This window comes from Pan troglodytes, chromosome 13 (genome assembly GCF_028858775.2).
Source record: "Pan troglodytes isolate AG18354 chromosome 13, NHGRI_mPanTro3-v2.0_pri, whole genome shotgun sequence".
NCBI classification, from domain to species: domain Eukaryota; kingdom Metazoa; phylum Chordata; class Mammalia; order Primates; family Hominidae; genus Pan; species Pan troglodytes.
Window position 1 is genome coordinate 118,893,380 of NC_072411.2, and position 18,838 is coordinate 118,912,217.

At 50.0% G+C, this 18,838-nt stretch overlaps 1 protein-coding gene across 2 annotated transcripts in view; it reads left to right on the top strand.

The window, feature by feature from the left end:
• The first annotated feature begins 1,815 nt into the window (after positions 1 to 1,815).
• IGFBP2 (insulin like growth factor binding protein 2) overlaps positions 1,816 to 18,838 on the top strand; it is a 31,668-nt gene continuing 14,645 nt past the window's right edge. The window contains exon 1 of one of the 2 annotated variants that reach the window (XM_016950458.3): positions 1,816 to 2,263. Coding sequence is in view for 1 of the 2 variants with exons in the window: in XM_516234.8 (XP_516234.3) it covers positions 2,512 to 2,953 (442 nt within the window). In the remaining variant the exon portion in view is untranslated. Of the gene's footprint in view, positions 2,264 to 2,387; positions 2,954 to 18,838 lie in introns of those variants that run through there. The other variant, XM_516234.8, reaches the window with a different exon arrangement.

The following is an 18,838-nucleotide window of genomic DNA, read 5'->3' on the forward strand; positions in this document are numbered from 1 at the left end:
TTGGATATACCGCCAAATTAAGATTATTAAAATAAATGTCATCTATTTCTTTTTACTATATTTTAATATGGCTACTAGAAATTTACAATTGCACATGTGCTCACGTTTGCGATTTGCAGTAGATTTCTATTGGACAGCGTTGTGCTAGACCCTGTGCCTACTCTGTAGGAGCTCAGTGGGTGGGACCAACAGAAACATGTTACAAAGCAGGCAGGAGACACCAGGGAGAATGAAGGTGGAATGACCACGATCCTTCCTGTGTCTTATTTTTATTTTTTTTAGATTGGCACTGTACATAGTGCTTTTTACTTCTTTTTTTTTTTTTTTTCAGATCGGCACCCTACATAGTGCTAACGATTTTTTTTTTTTTTTACTTTTTTTTCAGATCGGCACTCTACATAGTGCTAATGATTTCCAGAAGTCCAGCTCTGTCCATCTCTTCCTCTGCTCAAACATGGATGCTGTATCCTTACTGCCCAGCATATTAAGCCAAAACGCCACAGTCAACTGGATTTCCTGCCTCCCCTGCTGCTCTCTGCAAGCATCCTGCACTCTGGCTGAAGTGGACTTTCTGATCCCCAAACTCATTTTCCCATTTCTCTCTCTCTCTCTCTCTCTCTCTGTGTGTGTGTGTGTGTGTGTGTGTGTTTTGAGACTGATTCTTACTCTGTCACCCAGGCTGGAGTGCAGTGGTGCGATCTTGGCTCACTGCAACTTCCACCTCCTGGGTTCAAGCGATTCTCCTGCCTCAGCCTCCCAAGTTGCTGGGACTACAGGCGTGCATCACCGTGCCTGGCTATTTTTTGTATTTTTAGTAGAGATGGGATTTCACCATGTTGGCCACGGTTGGCCAGGCTGGTCTTGAACTCCTGATCTCAGGTGATCCACCTGCCTCAGCCTCCCAAAGTGCTGGAATTACAGGTGTGAGCCACCGCGCCCGGCCCCATTTCTGTGTTTTTGCTTCAGGTGGTCCCTCTGCCTGTGCCCTTGCTAACCGTCCATTTCCTCTGGTAGAATTACAAGCTTCAATTTCAGTTCCGACTCACCCAAGAAACTCCCCTTTCCTCAACCACCACATCACCTCTCTACCAAAATATTTCTTTTCTTCAAAGCCTCTGATAAACATTTATTTATTTATTTTTTATCTTACCAAAGTCTTTCCCGATAACTCTTCCCAGCTTGGCGTCTTAAGACCAGGAACTTGCCTTCCTGGAGGCATCTAGGTCACCTTCAGAGCCAGGTGGCCATTGGGTTAACTAGCTGTTGAACTGAATCAAACAGGCTCTGAGCCTTAAAGTCAGAAAGAGCCAGAGTGGAGGGGTCTGGGGGGAAGAGGGGCGCTGAGGTATAGGGAGATTAAACCTGCGGTGGAGGCAGCTTAATGGTCCATCTCTCACCCAGGGAATCTCTCTGACAGGGGTCTTTGTTAGGGTCACACCCCAGGAGATGGTTGATTATGGCTGAGTCCAGCCTGGAATGATGGGGGTTGGGGGCAGCTTGGGTAGATGACTCAGTAAATCAAACAGAACAATGAAAGGAGGTCATGCTTGTCCATCTGCATTATTGAAGACAGCCATAAATGGCCTTACCCCAGAGCGGGTCTGTCACACCTGGAGAGCTGATCTGACCTCTCCAAGACCCCTGCAACTGGGTGTTCTGGGATCTGTCCTGCAACAAGTGCCTCGAGATTTGTAGGTGGGGGCCCAGGGTGCTAAGGGATTATTTTAGCGGGCGGAGAAGGGAGGGGGTCTGCAGACGAAGGGGGCAGGTTTTGCGGGGCACTTAGGGTTCTCATAGGTTGTAGTCACGAGCTCCAAGGTTTGGAAAACTGCAATAGTCACTAAGACCATTCGGGGCTGTTTGGGTCTAGCTTGGTCTAGACGGGTCTGAAACTCCGCAGGACCCACCCAACAAGAAGTCATTGTTCCAAGCCACGTGTCAGTGGTGGGTGATACCCCAGGATGGAAGGAGTTGGTATGAGCCGACTGAAATCTACTTGAAGGTCAAAACGGAGCCTTATGTCTTTTGTGTTCCCCAGCGGTTAGCCCAGTGCCGGCCACATGGGAAGCGCGCAAACGAAGTCCTCGCGAACTGAACTGAGAGCAGACAAAAGCACGCGCTCTTCTCCACCGCCACGCCGGTCCTACCCAAACCCGCGAGTTATCCGTATTCTCCTTCAGGAGTCATAGTCAGGCCAGAAGAGTGCGGAGGGACGGGGCCCGGGAAGAGCAGGGAACCCCCAGAGCCCGTAGCCAACGCGGAGGTGGGCGAGCGGGCGTGCGCGCACTCACTTGCCGGCGCGAGGGAGTGTCGGGGGGGAAGGGAGTGGTCTCCAAAAGGGGGAGGGGAGAAGGCAGGGGGCGGGGAGAAGCCGGCCCTTTAGGACCCGGCTGCGGCGGCGAGGGAGGAGGAAGAAGCGGAGGAGGCGGCTCCCGCGCTCGCAGGGCCGTGCCACCTGCCCGCCCGCCCGCTCGCTCGCTCGCCCGCCGCGCCGCGCTGCCGACCGCCAGCATGCTGCCGAGAGTGGGCTGCCCCGCGCTGCCGCTGCCGCCGCCGCCGCTGCTGCCGCTGCTGCTGCTGCTACTGGGCGCGAGTGGCGGCGGCGGCGGGGCACGCGCGGAGGTGCTGTTCCGCTGCCCGCCCTGCACACCCGAGCGCCTGGCCGCCTGCGGGCCCCCGCCGGTTGCGCCGCCCGCCGCGGTGGCCGCGGTGGCCGGAGGCGCCCGCATGCCATGCGCGGAGCTCGTCCGGGAGCCGGGCTGCGGCTGCTGCTCGGTGTGCGCCCGGCTGGAGGGCGAGGCGTGCGGCGTCTACACCCCGCGCTGCGGCCAGGGGCTGCGCTGCTATCCCCACCCGGGCTCCGAGCTGCCCCTGCAGGCGCTGGTCATGGGCGAGGGCACTTGTGAGAAGCGCCGGGACGCCGAGTATGGCGCCAGCCCGGAGCAGGTTGCAGGTAACGCGGTCTGGAACAAGTAGTTGGGAGAAACTTGGAGGGCAGCGGAGAAGCCCGACGGGCGGCTGGACCTTACGGACGGTTTTAGGGGCGGCAGAGCCGAGACCTTGGACCAAATCAAGGGGGACTGTTGCTAGCGGGACGCGGAAGTCAGGCCCGGGGAGGGGGACTGGAGTTAGAGCAAGTGGAAGAGCCCTGGCGACTCATTTGGTGGGGATGAATGGGGAGAGGAAAGGCATCCCTGCTGCCGTAGTCTTACCCGCGTGGAACGGACCCAGACTTCTATTCTGGAGGAGGGATTTGCTGAGAAGGGGGCCGGTGGTCAGATCCATGGGAGTAGGAACTCGAATCTTATTTGGGGCACTGCTTGAGGACCCAAGGGTCCTGGTGGGATCGCTGCTGGGAGGCGGAGGCTGCGGGGTGCTAGTGACACCAGGAACCTTGGAAGAGGAGAGGGAGCTAGGAGGAGGCACCGGCGTCCGAAGGGGCCCTTCCTTCTACTGGGGTTGTGAGTTGGAAAGAAAGGACTTGGTACTTTGTAGGATGAGTCTCTTAGGAGAAAAATGAAAACGAACACTACTATTTCTCCATAGGGAACAAGCAGGGCTCTTGCTACCACGTTGAATGGAAAAATAAAAGGGAGGCATTTGGTAGGCGAGGGGTCTCCTAGCAGCTGAATCAATGTAACTTAAGCCCGATCGCCGGCTGCATTCCCTGGACGGGGGCAGCCAGGCTGTGCGGTTTCGCATCTGGGCCCCAGATCGAAAGGCAGGAGAGATGCGTTGCCACCCCCCACCCCCGCCCCTATCTTAAATTGAGGGACCCTTTCCTGTAGGATAGAATGAGGACCCGATATGCTTTGTTCAGGGGCCCTCATCCCTCCCAAAAAGTTATTTGAGGGACACAACCAGGCTCTAAGGAGGTTACTTTTTTTTTTTTTTTTTTTTTTTTTTAATTACGAAAGCCTCCTGCCCCAGTGGTCGGGAGGAAGCTGTAATTATTTTCTTTCCTCTTGGAGACAGTGGTGAAATGTGTCCACTGCCTGCTGCTGTTGTTGAAAAAGCAAGTGAGTCTTAAGTTTCTCAAACTTAAAAAGAAAAAGTGAAAAGAAGAATGCTTGCTTTTTAGCTTCTGAGGTCTTCGTAAGCCCCCCACCCCATGCACCAACCCGCCTCCCTTCTCCTGGTCGGCTATTGTTTTTTTCCCTGTTCTCCTTGAGAATGGAATTAGGGGTCAGAGTTGAAATCTTTCTTCTGTTTCTCTAGCACATTTTGCTCTGGAGTACAGAGCAAGTTAGGGCTTCCTCTGAGTGGAGCCTCTCAGTCCCTTTCTTCTCCCTCGGCTCGCTTCCTTCTCTAGCCTGCCTGGAAGTTAACCCTTCCCTCCTGCTTCTCTTAGAAAGTAACAATAAAAGGAAAAAGCCCCCACGAAATCCTTTCACTGCGGGGTGCCTGTCCCCCAGTCATGAGTTCCTCCTCATCACCCCTCGTGGTCCACCGGGGAGGTGCTGTGCAGTTTCTGAGCTGAACTCTGACAAACTAAACATCTTCCTCAGCAGGGTGAACTTTTTGAAAGGCCTCTAAGTTCATAGGATGGTTTGGCTGCTGACTGTTTTAATAAAGTGTGTGATGCCTTTCCTTCTTTAACGTTTTACTTTTTTTTTTTTTTTCTACTCTTCATTCGTCTTATTCTAAGCCTGAAAACCAATTCTACTTCCCAAATCCCTGAAGCCGGTTAGGGTCTTTAGCCAGGAACAGATGCGGCAGATTTTCTCCCATTCACTTTTCCCTGGAGCCTGAAGGGGGTGGGGGGTAGTTGTCAGGGGAGGCCAGGGACAATGGGGTGAGTTCATGGGAAGAATGTCACTCTGGATTTTCTGCCTGGTTATGGGACTCCCTTCCGCCAGCTTGCCCCAGCTGCGTTCTCCTCCCCAGTGCCCAGACGCCTTCCGCATTTTTGTGCACCAGCCTGGGAAGAGGGGATGTTAAGCAGGGGTGGAAGGTGGGGGGTGGGGCTGGAAGCTGAGTGGGTGCACTCAAAAGAAGTGACCAATGTCAGGGGTGCCTGAGAAAGAGTCGGGCTGGGGGAGGGGAGCACTTTGGGAAGGAGCCTGAGCTTGCAAGGGTGCAGGAGAAAAAGGGGTCAAGGCTGGAGGCTTTTGTGTGGGAGAGGGTCTTAGGCTGGGGCAGAGACTGGAGTCACTGGATGGAGAGTGCTGGGTCCGAGTTGGGTGGGGCCTGGCCCAGACGGAGATCTTAGCACTGAATCCTCTGCCTCCCACTCCATCTCCCGTCCCCTCTTCTCTCCCCTCCGAAGAATGAGCACCCCCCCTCCAGCCTGCATTCCTCTTTGAGCAGGTTGCTTTTGAGAATTTTAAACATACCCTCTTATTTCGAGGCAGCGAACCTCAGCAGTTCCGGCTTTGCTGTTAGCTCTTTTGTCTTTGTTCCCGGGACTCAGGGGCTGTGTTGCTGCTGGCTTCCTGGGGATGGCAAGGATGCAGGGGTGGGGGTGGGCACATCAGTGGGTGGAAGGAGTGGGTGGTGGTGAGCCTGTATCCCACGGGGACGATGGGCTGGGGCTTGTTGGTTCAAAGAAACTGATAAGTCAGACTTGGGGGAAGGGGTGGGTAGGCCTAGAAGAAAAACCGAAAGGAGACCCTGAGATCTGCTTGAAGTTGGGACTCTAAAAGCGTGTGTATGTGTTTGGCGGTGGAGTGGATAGAAGTGCCTAGAAATGTCAGGGTCGAGGAGGGAACAGGGTTGGGCCAGTCCAGGCCCTTTCAGAATTAAGGCTGGGCTAGACCGGTTCCTTCAGTATCTCCCCAGCCTCCTTCCCTACCGTGTACAATGCAGGGGATTATACTGAGGGGCGGGGCCGCCCGAGTGGCCGTCTGGCCCGCTGCACGTATAAAGGTGCTATAGAAATGTGTAGTCATTCAAAGTCCCAGGGCGGGCAGACAGGCAGGCAGGCAGGCGGGCGGGCAGGCGGGCGGGCGGGCGGGCGGGCAGGCGGGCCTGGGGAGGCTCTGCATCTGCAGTTGCCGGGGAAGAATAAAGGGGGGAAGAGGCAAGCACTGATTTACAGTGGTTCAGTGCAGCTTCAAAAAAAAAGGGGGAAAAAGCAATGGGACTTCTGGCTCAGAGTACTGCTTTGCATCTCGTCTTGCATAAATTTGCATACTGAGTTCAAAGTCGTAAAATAGACTAGGGAAATGAGTGGGATCTACTGTCACTGATTGTTAACACCACTACCTTCCACCTCCCCTCCCCCCATCTGGACAGAACTCCCAGCACTAGTTCTGCTAAGCAGCGCTGCCTGAGTCACCAGTCACCACTGTTCATGAAAGAAGGAGATGGGGAAGCGCCTGTCTAGGAGACCAAGCAGGGTGTGGCAGTGTGCACCCTGGCCTCGGAGGCAGGGCCTCTCTGAAGGGTGTGGCCCGACAGATTCTGGACCAGTGAGGCAAGTGGTGTTCTTTCTGACGCCTGGGGCTGCCGTTGCCCATGGTGGGCTGCAGTTTGAGGAAGCTGCAGAATCCGGGTCTTCTTTGTTTGAAATTTCCCTACTCAGCTTCCACATATGTCCAAAACATTTACTGTGATAAGTCCCTTTGTGTGGTGGTAATGACCCACTTCTTTAGACAAGATATTTGAGGAAGGTTCGAGAACAGAAAAATTCTACTTAACAATGTTAAGGAATCTGAGAAAAGTGGGGCACAGGAGTCTCTAGGTTAGAATAGGTGGTAGAGCCTGGAAGGAGAGAAGAACCCATCTGTTGTATTCCCGAGGGTCTGCCTACACAATGGCTCTTGGCCAAGTGGACTGTTGAGTTTCCTGTCAGGCAGAGGGAAGAGGGAGGCTTAGATAGTTCTCACTGTTGGCCTACTTCAGCACTGAGCTTTAAGACTTTCAGGCAAATCATTCCTTCAGGCTCAGAGGCTGGAAATTAGTTCTATAAAAATGCCATGGGGCCGGTCGCATTGGCTCATGCCTGTAATCCCAGCACTTTGGGAGGCCGAGGCAGGTGGATCACGAGGTCAGGAGTTTGGAGACCAGCCTGGCCAATATAGTGAAACCTCTTCTCTGCTACAAATACAAAAATTAGCTGGGCATGGTGGAGCATGCCTGTAGTCCCAGCTGCTTGGGAGGCTGAGGCAGGAGAATTGCTTGAACCCGGGAGGTGGAGCTTGCAGTGAGCTGGGATTGCATTACTGCTCTCCAGCCTGGGCAACAGAGCAAAAAAACTCCGTCTCAAAAAATAAATAAATAAAATAAAAATGCCACGGGTTGGCCAGGCGCGGTGGCTCATGCCTGTAATTCCAGCACTTAGGGAGGCTGAGGTGGGCAGATCACCTAAGGTCAGGAGTTCAAGACCAGCCTGGCTAACATAGTGAAACCCCATCTCTACTAAAAATGCAAAAATTAGTTGGGCATGGTGGCACCTGCCTGTAGTCCCAGCTGCTCGGGACTCTGAGGTAGGAGAATCGCTTGAACCTGGGAGCTGGAGGTTGCAGTGAGCCGAGATGGCGCCACTCCACTCCAGCCTGGGCAACAAGAGTGAAACTCCGTCTCAAAAATAAAATAAAAATAAAAACAAAAATAAAAAGCCATGGGTTACCTGAAAGTAGGAGCATATCCATTCACTCATTATCTGACCTTTGAGGGCTGACTTGGAGAGAACTGTTCTCTGGCCCAGTCATCAGGTGGCTTCCAGTTGGTTCTCACCTGGGCTGTTCACACCCATAGAAAATGGGAGGTACGACTGTTCAATTTCTTTTTTTTTTTTGAGACAGAGACTCGCTCTCTTGCCCAGGCTGGAGTGCAGTGGTGCGATCTCAGCTCACTGCAAGCTCCGTCTCCTGGGTTCACGCCATTCTCCTGCCTCAGCCTCCCGAGTAGTTGGGACTACAGGCACCTGCCACCACGCCCGGCTAACTTTTTGTATTTTTTAGTAGAGACGGGGTTTCACAGTGTTAGCCAGGATGGTCTCGATCTCCTGACCTCATGATCCGCCCACCTCGGCCTCCCAAAGTGCTGGGGATTACAGGCATGAGCCATGGTGCCCAACCAGGCTAATTTTTTTTTTTTTTTTTTTTTTTTTGAGACGGAGTCTTGCTCTGTCGCCCAGGCTGGAGTGCGGTGGCGTGATCTTGGCTCACTGCAAGCTCTGCTTCCTGGGTTCACGCCATTGTCCTGCTTCAGCCTCCCGAGTAGTTGGGAATTCACGCATGCACCACCATACACGGTTACTATTTTTTGTATTTTTAGTAGAGGCAGGGTTTTACCATGTTGGCCGGGTTGGTCTCAAACTCCTGAACCTCAAGTGATCTGCCCGCCTTGGCCTCCCAAAGTGCTGGGATTACAGGCATGAGCTACCGCACCTGGCCACAACTGTTCGATATTGATATGAGGAAGTTCTGAAAATTCTGCACCAAAGGGAATGGAGAACGGGTAAATACCTACGATGCCTGGCAGGACAGGACAGGGGGCTGCTGAAAGGAATGAAGGAGGAGCAGAACAGAAAGGGGCTGTGAGGCCACATCCACATCTGCTTTTGTTGTTGGTCCTTCCCGCGTACTAGAAGACTGTACCCAAAAGAAAAGAAAAAAGCTTGTTTTTTTTTTTTTGTTTTTTTGTTTTTATAAAGAGTCTGTGTATCTGGGAATTGTTATTTTTATTTGTATTATTATTTTTATTCATTTATTTATTTCAAGACCGAGTTTTGCTCTGTCACCCAGGCTGGAGTGCAGTGGCGCAATCTCGGTTCACGGCAACCTCTGCCTCCCGAGTTCAAGCAATTCTCCTGCCTCAGCCCCCCAAGTAGCTGGAATTATAGACACCTGCCACCATGCCTGGCTAATTTTTGTATTTTTAGTAGAGACAGGTTTTCACCATGTTGGCCAGGCTGGTCTCGAACTCCGGACCTCAGGTGATCCTCTCGCCTTGGCCTCCCAAAGTGCTGTGAGTACAGGTGTGAACCACTGCACCTGGCCTATTTTAATTTTTTAAGGAACTCTGTATCCAGGGAGTGCATTTCGTCTCAGCCTTTCTCTGTATGTTCCCGACTCCCTCTTCCTCCTCCTGCCTTCTCCATGCTGTCCTCTTTGTCCCTGCAGACCATTCTTTCCTTTCCCACACTTCTCCCTTCCATGCCTTTCCTACTCCAGCTCAGCTAGAACACCTGCTTGCTAGGTAGGTGGGTGGGGCTCAAAAATGGTGTGGAAAATATAGTGGTCTCAGCCTCAGAGATCCATCCAATCAGAGGGATATTATGTAGGTGACTGGAGACTATAATGCTTGAAAAAACTAGAATCCTTAAATGAGGAGGGTGGTTGACTGGGCTTTGAGGGAAAGGACTTCTATAGGCCAGGGAATGGGATTCTCTCCTATAAGAGTTAGCACTAGCGCTGCTTCTGCTGAAACCAAGGCATAGAAGCGGGAGATGATGTTTGAATTCATGAGGGAAGCTGGTAACGTGGTTGGCAGATATTCTAGATCCCTCTGCTTATCCTGTCTCTGGCCAGCAATTCACTGAGATGGCAGGCAGCCGCCAGGAGATTGGTGGTGCTCGCATCTGTCCTCACCCTATTATGAACTGGCTTCTGTGCCTGCTTTGTCTCCTGTCTTCCACCTCCCTGCGAGAGAGGCCGTTCTACCTCCATTTCACAGGTGTGGACACTGGGTGACTCAGTGATACGAAAATGCTGAGAGGCTAACCTGGGTACCTTCCCACTGCACCCCTCTACCTCCGTGGCCGGGCAAGGAGTTGGGCTGTTGGCAGAGAAAAGCTTTTGACCCTATCAACCAGCAGTTTTGTTCCTGGACAGCTGCCATGTGCAGGTGATGTATGGGGCACAGTAAATTTCTGCCAGATTTCAATTATGTAGATTCCCTTGACTCCATGGACAGTCACAAGTCCTGGAGTTTGGGGACCTCACAGTTGTAAGTAGCCAGCATACAGAGGTCAGTCAAGAGGGACAAGAAGGTCACAGGGTGGGCCTCTTGAGAGAAGAGCTGCTGGGTAGCAGATGATGGTGCAGGCAGCCTGGACTTTGCTGTCATATTGACCGGGGTTGGTTCCATTGCAACCCCGTCTCTTAATACTTCAGTAGTTAGTAAGGCTCTTCCTCCAATGCCAGTTCCCTGTTGGTAAAATAGCAATGATTTTACCTCTTTCCCAGGGTGCGTGTTGGGGTGGCTGTGATAATGGCAAGTACCTGGCACATAGTATGTTCTTGTACATGTTAGCTGCCTTAATCTTGGCAAGTGACATCTCCTCCTTGACAGTTAGCTGGCCTTTAAAATGAAGGCCAAACTGGAAAGGTCAGGCAGGCCACTCCTCTCTGGAGGTTCAAATCCCAGGTGGTCTACCATGTACTAATCACCCAAGGTAAGCTTCTTGCTAAGCCTCAGTTTTCTTATTTGCAAATCAGAAATTGATAGTATTTCATTGGGTCAACTACACAGATGTGTGTAAAGATATAAACTATATATAAAACCTAAGCTCTTGCATTTTGGTGATGAGTCACTTGATTTCCATCTCTTCACCTATGAATGGAAATATCCATACCTCTCCAACCTACTTTCACACGGCTGTAGCGAGGTGGTTTATGGAAAGGGCAATGAAACTGTACTTTAAATGCAATACAAATGCAATTGATAAATGCAATATAAATGCAACTGATAAATGCATGATAAATGCAGTGCATAAACGGTTGGAGGCCATCGGGCTTGCATTTTTTTTTTTTTTTTTTAGATGGAGTCTTGCTCTGTTGCCCAGGCTGGAGTGCAGTGGCGTGATCTCAGCTCACTGCAAGCTCCGCCTCCTGGGTTCACGCCATTCTCCTGCCTCAGCCTCCTGAGTAGCTGGGACTACAGGCACCTGCCACCACGCCCGGCTAATTTTTTGTATTTTTTAGTAGAGACGGGGTTTCACAGTGTTAGCCAGGATGGTCTCGATCTCCTGACCTCATGATCCGCCCACCTCAGCCTCCCAAAGTGCTGATGATTACAGGCGTGAGCCATGGTGCCCGACCAGGCTTACATTTTTTTTTTTTTTTTTTTTTTGTGAGACGGAGTCTCGCTATGTCGCCCAGGCTGGAGTTCAGTGGCACGATCTCGGCTCACTGCAAGCTCCACCTCCCGGGTTCATGCCATTCTCCTGCCTCAGCCTCCTGAGTAGCTGGACTATAGGCACTCGCCACCACGCCCAGCTAATTTTTTGCATTTTTAGTAGAGATGGGGTTTCACAGTGTTAGCCAGGATGGTCTCGATCTCTTGACCTCATGATCCGCCCACCTCGGCCTCCCAAAGTGCTGGGATTACAGGTGTGAGCCACCCCGCCTGGCTAGGCTTGCATTTTTTTTTTTTTTTTTTTTTTGAGACGGAGTCTTGCTCTGTCACCCAGGCTGGAGTGCAGTGGCGCGATCTTGGCTCACTGCAAGCCCGCCTCCTGGGTTCATGCCATTCTCCTGCCTCAGCCTCCCCAGCAGCTGGGACTACAGGCGCACGCTGCCACGCTCGGCTAATTTTTTGTATTTTTAGTAGAGATGGGGTTTCACCGTGTTAGCCAGGATGGTCTCGATCTCCTGACCTTGTGATCCGCCCGCCTCGGCCTCCCAAAGTGCTGGGATTACAGGCGTGAGCCACCACGCCCGGCCTAGGCTTGCATTTTTAATGGATTAGTTGGGCAGTGCTCTTTGGATCCGATGTGCTGACGTCTAGGACTGACTGTTTTGGTATGGGAGCTTCTCTCTGCAGTATCTAGAATGGAGGTTGGAGGGACTATGGGGAACAGAGGTGGCCCCAGAGCTTGGACATCTGGGTTCTCATGCTGGCCTTGCTGCTCATAAGCAGGTAACACAGGGTTGAGTTCCTCCTTTGCCTGGCCAGCCAACCTGGAAGACCTAGCCTTCTGGCTGTCAGTGTCCAGAGCTCTGGAGAATCCCTGAGGCTACATCTCCGGGTGGGGGAAGGTCCTCTCTGTATAGATGGCCCTCCAGGGGAAGTCTGCAAGGATCCAGACTTCAGAATAATAGAGTTAAGTATTAACTAATCCAAGTGGTCCTAGCACATTTAGCACATATGGCATGCTCAAGGGTGTGCAATTGTGCAGTCATCAAAGCCAGTGAGGGCACCCGATGCCACCCATTTCCTGCACCAGGAAAATGGACCTTTCACGTCTCTGAACCTGGGATGCCAGAATGCACTGAACTTGATCCTGGCAAATAAATTGGAAGCTGTTTCCAAAAAAGTGATATTTTCTTGCTACATTTTCTCCAGAGTTTACTCCTGAGTTGGGGAGCAGCATCTCATTTTGCAAGGGGCTGATGGATTCTCCATAGAAATGCTGGGTTGGGGGAGTGTCTTCTGAGTACTGGGGCTCTACCTAATGTCTGATTCCATCTGTGGTACCAAAATGCCCTCTGAATGGCAGCCTTTCTGTGCACAATGATGCCGAAGACTTTCTTTTCCAGCATCTAATGAGGCAAGGCCCCAGGAAAGCAGAGAAGGCGGATGCTTGAGTCTCTGAGGGTCAGAATACACTTATGGTGAAATCAGGACTGGGGACAAGGCAAAGTACTGCCATTGGGAATCTGGGGTGGATGGTCATGTTAGACCAGGGGTGTCCAATCTTTTGGCTTCCCTGGGCCACTTGGAAGAAGAATTGTCATGGGTCACACATAAAATACACTAACACTAACCATAGCTGATGAGCTAAAAAAAAAAATTGCAAAAAAATCTCATAATGTTTTAAGAAAGTTTACGAAATTGTGTTGGGCCACATTCAAAGCTCTCCTGGGCTGCAGGTTGGACAAGCTTGGCGTAGACTCTTGGAGGGCTTTCATGGTGGAGGCAGGAAAGGAAAAGCCCCTTTTACAGATGGGATAGTAGGTCCAGAGAAATGTGTTGGTTTTCAGTTCCAGAGTAATTTCACCTGCTCCCACCCTCCACACTCACAAAGAGCAGGCTGGGTGGGATGTCGATTTTTTTTTCTTCTGGAGAATGGACGATCTCCCTATGCCTCTCCTCCTCCTTGGCTACTAACCCCTGACTTTTCCCTCCCCCTTCTCTGGCCACTCCTGTTCCTGAACAAAGCCAGGGAAGATCTGGGCTGGCTCAGCCCCTGGGTGTCAGTCAAGACTCAGAGGGAGACTTTACTCAAAAAGCCAGCCCTCCCGGAAAGAAATACAGAGCAACTGTAGTCAGGAATTTTTCCCTTTCCTTTTTTCTGTGGGCGGGGGGAGGGACACTTGGCAGTCTTTGGGGCCCTTCTGGCTGCCAGCCCCACATCTCTTCCTGGCTGTTGGGAGGCAGGGCAGGAGGGAAGATTGGGGAGAAGGGGGCAGGGGCTGGCAAACACCCAGCTGCTGGGCAGTGGAATTCGTCCATAGGCCCTGGTGGAGTTGGCCTCTAGTGAAGCCTGGGGAGGTTTCTAATTAGTGGAGGACGGTGAAGGTGTGGCAGCCTGTGTTCATTCAAGGAACTGAGCTCTCTGAGCCAGGAAGTCAAAGGGAAGAGGGGGACTGAGTCCCGGAAGGCCTTGGTAGGTGGGAGGTGGGGAGGAAGTTGTGCCTACTCAGTGTGTTCCATCCTATTAGAAGTTGAGAAAAGGGGGGTGTTTCAGCTGGAGTGATTCACGTTGGACTCTGGGGGTGCAGAGAGTCAGACATTGGCACTAAGCAAAGGGTGCCACCTCAAAGAATAAGTGATATAACAGTGATAAACAAAATGGCTTTGTTCTAGACATTGCCTGCTTCTACCAGAAAGCTCATTTTGTTTTTTTTGTTTGTTTTATATTCTTCCCCTCTCCCACTTCCTGCCCCAGCTCTGTTTTAGCCTCGAGATTCTCTCCACTTAACAAATGAAGAAATCAAGGCTACATTCAGGTTCAACTGCCAAGGCAAGCACAGACCAGATTGTAGTCTGGGTCTCTAGATTCTTCTTCCAGCTCTCCATTTCACCAGACTCACACATGCAGAAAAGCAGTGAATTATATACTGCTTCTTGGAAGAGCTCCTTTTCCCTGGGAAGTAGTAATTAAGGCATATCTTCTCAAAAATGTTCCTTTATGCAACTCTCTAGGAAGTTTCTTTTAGTTCTATTGTCTTTACTTCTGGATGGAGGTGCCACGTTGCCTCTGGGTGGTGAACTTGTTTTCTAAAATGCCCGAGGTCAAGAACAAAATGAAAATGGCAATTCCCTTGTGCCCTGTGCCCTGCCCCGTGACTTCCTGATAATGCTGAGCAGTTGCTATAGCAACAGTGGTGGGAGGTGTGTCAGGCAGGATAAAGGGGGTGGGGGTAGGACAGGTTTACTGGATCAAAGAGGCTTTTGCGGTTGAGTAGGGCTGCTGACATGACTGATAGCGTACTTCTAGGGAAAGATGGGGGTCCCATAGAGATGGGGAGGGGAAGAAATGAAGCCCTGGGGCTAAAAGGTCTTGCTTGAGAATCTTTCCTTGGGTGATGCCAAGTGACCAGGTGCCATCTGGTTGGTTAACAACCTGGGCTTGGTTTTGGCCACTGGCTACATGACTTTGTGCAGTTGGCCTCCAGCTCTATAGCTCATTTATCAAGTGTGAGGGGGATAAGAAATTATCAACCTCATGTGCCTGCTTGATAATAAAGGTAAACATGCAAGCCACGTAACACAGAAACTGAGATAATCAAATGAGGTAGTGCAGGTTCTGATTCTTGCAATACAGGAGAACAGGAGAATGGCAGACACCTGCTTTTGGACGTTTTCTGATTGGTCATTTCAAGAATCCTGTTAGCAGGTGTGACTTATTCCCTTGAGTGTGGCTTACCTGGACAGCTGCCACTTTGCTTTGGAAAGCCTTCAGTGAGTCCAGAGAGGAGTCAATGGTTGAGAATTTTCCAGGGGGCAGTCATGACCCTCGATGCCATTGTGCCTGTGGTTCTACCAACAGCTTAATGACCAACCATGTCCCATTTATGCCCCAGAAGTTAGGACTCCCACTTGAGGCTCTGCTGGTTGTCTCTGGTTTGGTTCACTGCCTCTTAAACCTTGAGAGCATAGCCAAGGAAGGTAATTGATGTGATATACTATCAGACAAAATTAGTGAACTTTAGTTGAAGACAGAGAAAAGCATGGTGACCTATTTAAAGACACTTATTTATATTCAAGACACTTCTTGTGCTGGTTTGAGAGTGGCCGGCAATCCTGGACATCTTTGCAGGTTTTAAATTTCTTTTTGCATCCTGTGGGTTCAATTTGTCAGGCCTGGAATATCTGAGAGCAGAGTTATGGGGATGGAGAAGAGGACAGTGGAAGGGGAGGGTGGTGGGAAAGGTTGGTAGGATTCAGCCTTTGTTACACTATGGGAGTGGGGCTGTGGGATTGCATCATCGAAACTGAATTGTTTGAATGTGGGTCTTAGGACAGGCATGTGTCCTTCCCATCCCATCTCGTGGTTCCACTTGCTCACTGCCTTTCTTGACTTGCTCACTGCCTTTCTTGACTCTTAACCACTCTTGCTGATATGGGCTCTAGATGAGGCAAAGGCCAGAAGAATGAGAAAAAGAGTTAATGTAACAGGGTACTCTTGGGCAAGTGCTAGATGCTCTTTGATAGTGTATTAGTCTGTTTTCACGCTGCTGATAAAGACATACCCAAGACTGGGTAATTTACAAAAGAAAGAGGTTTAATAGACTCACAGTTCCATGTGGCTGGGGAGGCCTCACAATCATGGCGGAAGGTGAAGGCACGTCTCACATGGTGGCAGACAAGAGAGCTTGTGCAGGGAAACTCCCCTTTATAAAACCATCAGATCTCATGAGACTTGTTCACTATCACGAGAACAGCATGGGAAAGACCTACCCCGATGATTCAATTACCTCCCACTGGGTCCCTCCTACAACATGTAGGAATTGTGGGAGCTACAATTCACGGTGAGATTTGGGTGGGGACACAGCCAAACCATATCAGATAGTCACCTTTTCTAATGTGTAAACATTAATTGAGCACATGCTGTGTGTCAGCTAGGAGACCATATGAAAAAGCAGTTGTCATACCACCTGTAACACATGCTTTTTCATGCTGGAAGGGGACAAGAAAAGCATTTTAGAAAGGTGAATAAAGAAGAAACCAAGGCAGTAGAGATGTATATACATCGTATGCAAATAAACAGATAGCTCTTGGTCACTAAAAGAGCTTGACCAAGTCTCTTGGGAAGAGCTTGATGTTAAATAATGAAGTCCCTTCATGGTAAATAAAGTTATGAAAGTAAGAGAATCAAGTTGGACAGGCTTCTACTTCTTCAGTCTTGGAAGAAAAAAGCACAGTGTCTTCCTTCCAAAAATGTAAATTGAGGACACAGAATGTCTTCTCACCTGTCCTTCATTCACTAAGTATGGAAAACTGTATGGAAGCTAAGACCAAGTTTATGTCTTCAGGAAGCTTCCATCCTTAGGAGAACTAAGAAAATGCACAGACCTACAGCTTTTTGGCAATGGACTCAGGCTAGAGTGCTGTGAAGAAAGTTGGGTCAAATTACCAGAAGACTTTACCCAGCAGTGCTTTTCTTTTTTAAAATTTTTTAAAATTTTTATTTATTTATTTATTTATTTATTTATTTATTTATTTATTTATTTATTTTGAGACAGAGTCCCCCTGTTATGCCCAGGCTGGAGTGCAGTGGCGTGATCTCGGCTTACTGCAAGCTCTGCCTCCCGGGTTTGCACCATTCTCCTGCCTCAGCCTCCTGAGTAGCTGGGACTACAGGCGCCCACCACCACGCCTGGCTAATTTTTTGTATTTTTAAATAGAGATGGGGTTTCACCATGTTAGCCAGGATGGTCTCGATTTGCTGACCTCATGATCTGCCCGCCTCAGCCTCCCAAAGTGCTGGGATTACAGGCGTGAGCCACTGCGCCCGGCCCTTATTTATTTGTTTTTTTGAGACAAGCTCTGGCTCTGTCACCTAGGCTGGAATGCAATTGCACGATCTCAGCTCACTGCAACCTCCACCTCCCGGGCTCAAGCCATCCTCCCAGCTATGGCAGTGCTTTTCATCAATGCAATCAAGTGACCTTTGGACACTTGGAGGCCATATTGTTCATCCTTCTTCCTCCTCAAAAGGTTTCTCCTAAGTTATACCAGAGGGAGTCTGTGCAATTTCTTCCCATCTGCAATTTATCAGATTTGTTTTGTTCTTTCTTATGAAATTCTTGGATGGCTTCTAACGTGGATCTCTCCTGTTTTAGTTTAAGGCTGTTTTCTCTCTGGTCCTTGGGGAGACAGAACGGCTCCTTCCCTTCCCTTGGGTTTTCCTGGCCCTTGGATACCTCCACCACTCAGCACCCTCTGGCAGCACCAGGATGGATTTGTCCCTTGGCTTTCAGTTCTCAGGCCTGAGTCACCTTGATTACTTCATCTTCCCCTTCTTAATTCTGTGACCCTCTTCTACTACCTTTGGGTCTTCTTTCTGACTCATTTCCGAGTTCTTCATGGCATAGAGAACTGGCCAGGAGCCCAGGGCTAGGTTCTGACTGGTGGACAAGTGACCCTGGTAACATCATTGCCCTGGCCAGTGAGAGTGGTGGTGAAGTCCGCCGTGTCACTATCGTTTGGTCCTCTTCCAGTAGGGCTTCAGGGACACTTGAGGTTACTGATAGCTCTGCTTGATGAGGAAGATGAGGGGTGGTTGGTGTGAGAGGTGACTTTTTTGTTTTTGTTTTTGAGACAGAGTCTCTCACTCTGTCACCCAGGCTGGAGTCAGTGGCGCGATCTTGGCTCACTGCAACCTTTGCCTCCCGGGTTCAAGCGATTCTTCTGCCTCAGCCTCCTGAGTAGCTGGGATTACAGGCATGCACCACCATGCCTGGCAAATTTTTGTATTTTTACTAGAGACGGGGTTTCACCATATTGGCCAGGCCGGTCTCGAACTCCTGACCTCGTGATCCACCTGCCTTGGCCTCCCAAAGTGCTGGGATTACAGGCATGAGCCACCGCGCCCAGCCCTGAGAGGTGACTTTTTTAAAAGAATATTTAAAAAATGCAGAAAAGTACAAAGAACAATATAGTAACACAAGTCTACCACCCAGAACCGTGGGCGGTTGATATTTTGTCCACTAGCACGCAGTACTTACTTAGTGTTTATCTTTCTTAGCTAAGCAGATTTGCATATATGTGATAGATGACTAATATGCCTATGTTTGCATATATTGCATCTATATGCATATATATGATAGATGACCGATATTGTCCAAATTGTTTTGTGAAAATAAATTGAAAATGTACATAAAGGTTTTATTTTCCCTCTTAACATTAGGTGTCTGAGATCTAATGTTGACATCCGTAGGTCAGAGATATTCTTTTTAACTGCTATATATTGTTCCTTTGTATTACCCTACTGGTTTTATTTATCCATTCACCTGTTGAAACACTTTTGGATCTGGTTGCTAATAGTGTTTTTACAACTACAAATAATGCTGTAGTGACCATTTTTGTACATGTGTCCCTGTGCACATGTAGAGAGAAGAATTGCTGGGTCAGGCACATTCTTCCCATTCCCATAGTCCCTGGTTCAAGTTTGAATCAAAGCACAGTCTACTCACTTGGGCCTCAGCAGCTAGGTCACCTTGCCAGGTTCCTGGATGGCTTTAGTTGAACCCAAGGAGAAATGTTTGGGACCCGTGGAAAGGAGTGAAAGCTGATAGTGCTGTTTGCCATCTTGATATCAATTTCTTTGGCTCTTCAAGGACAGCTTGGCTCACGGGGCCCCAGAGGACCTTGGCTGAATTTGAGTATGTTTTTGTTTTCTCAAACTGTCTGCCTCAGCCCTGACCCTCCCCAGGTCTTTGCGATTCCAGGAATGACCCTGAAATTTATAAAGGAGTCCTTTGGAGAGTGCACAGGC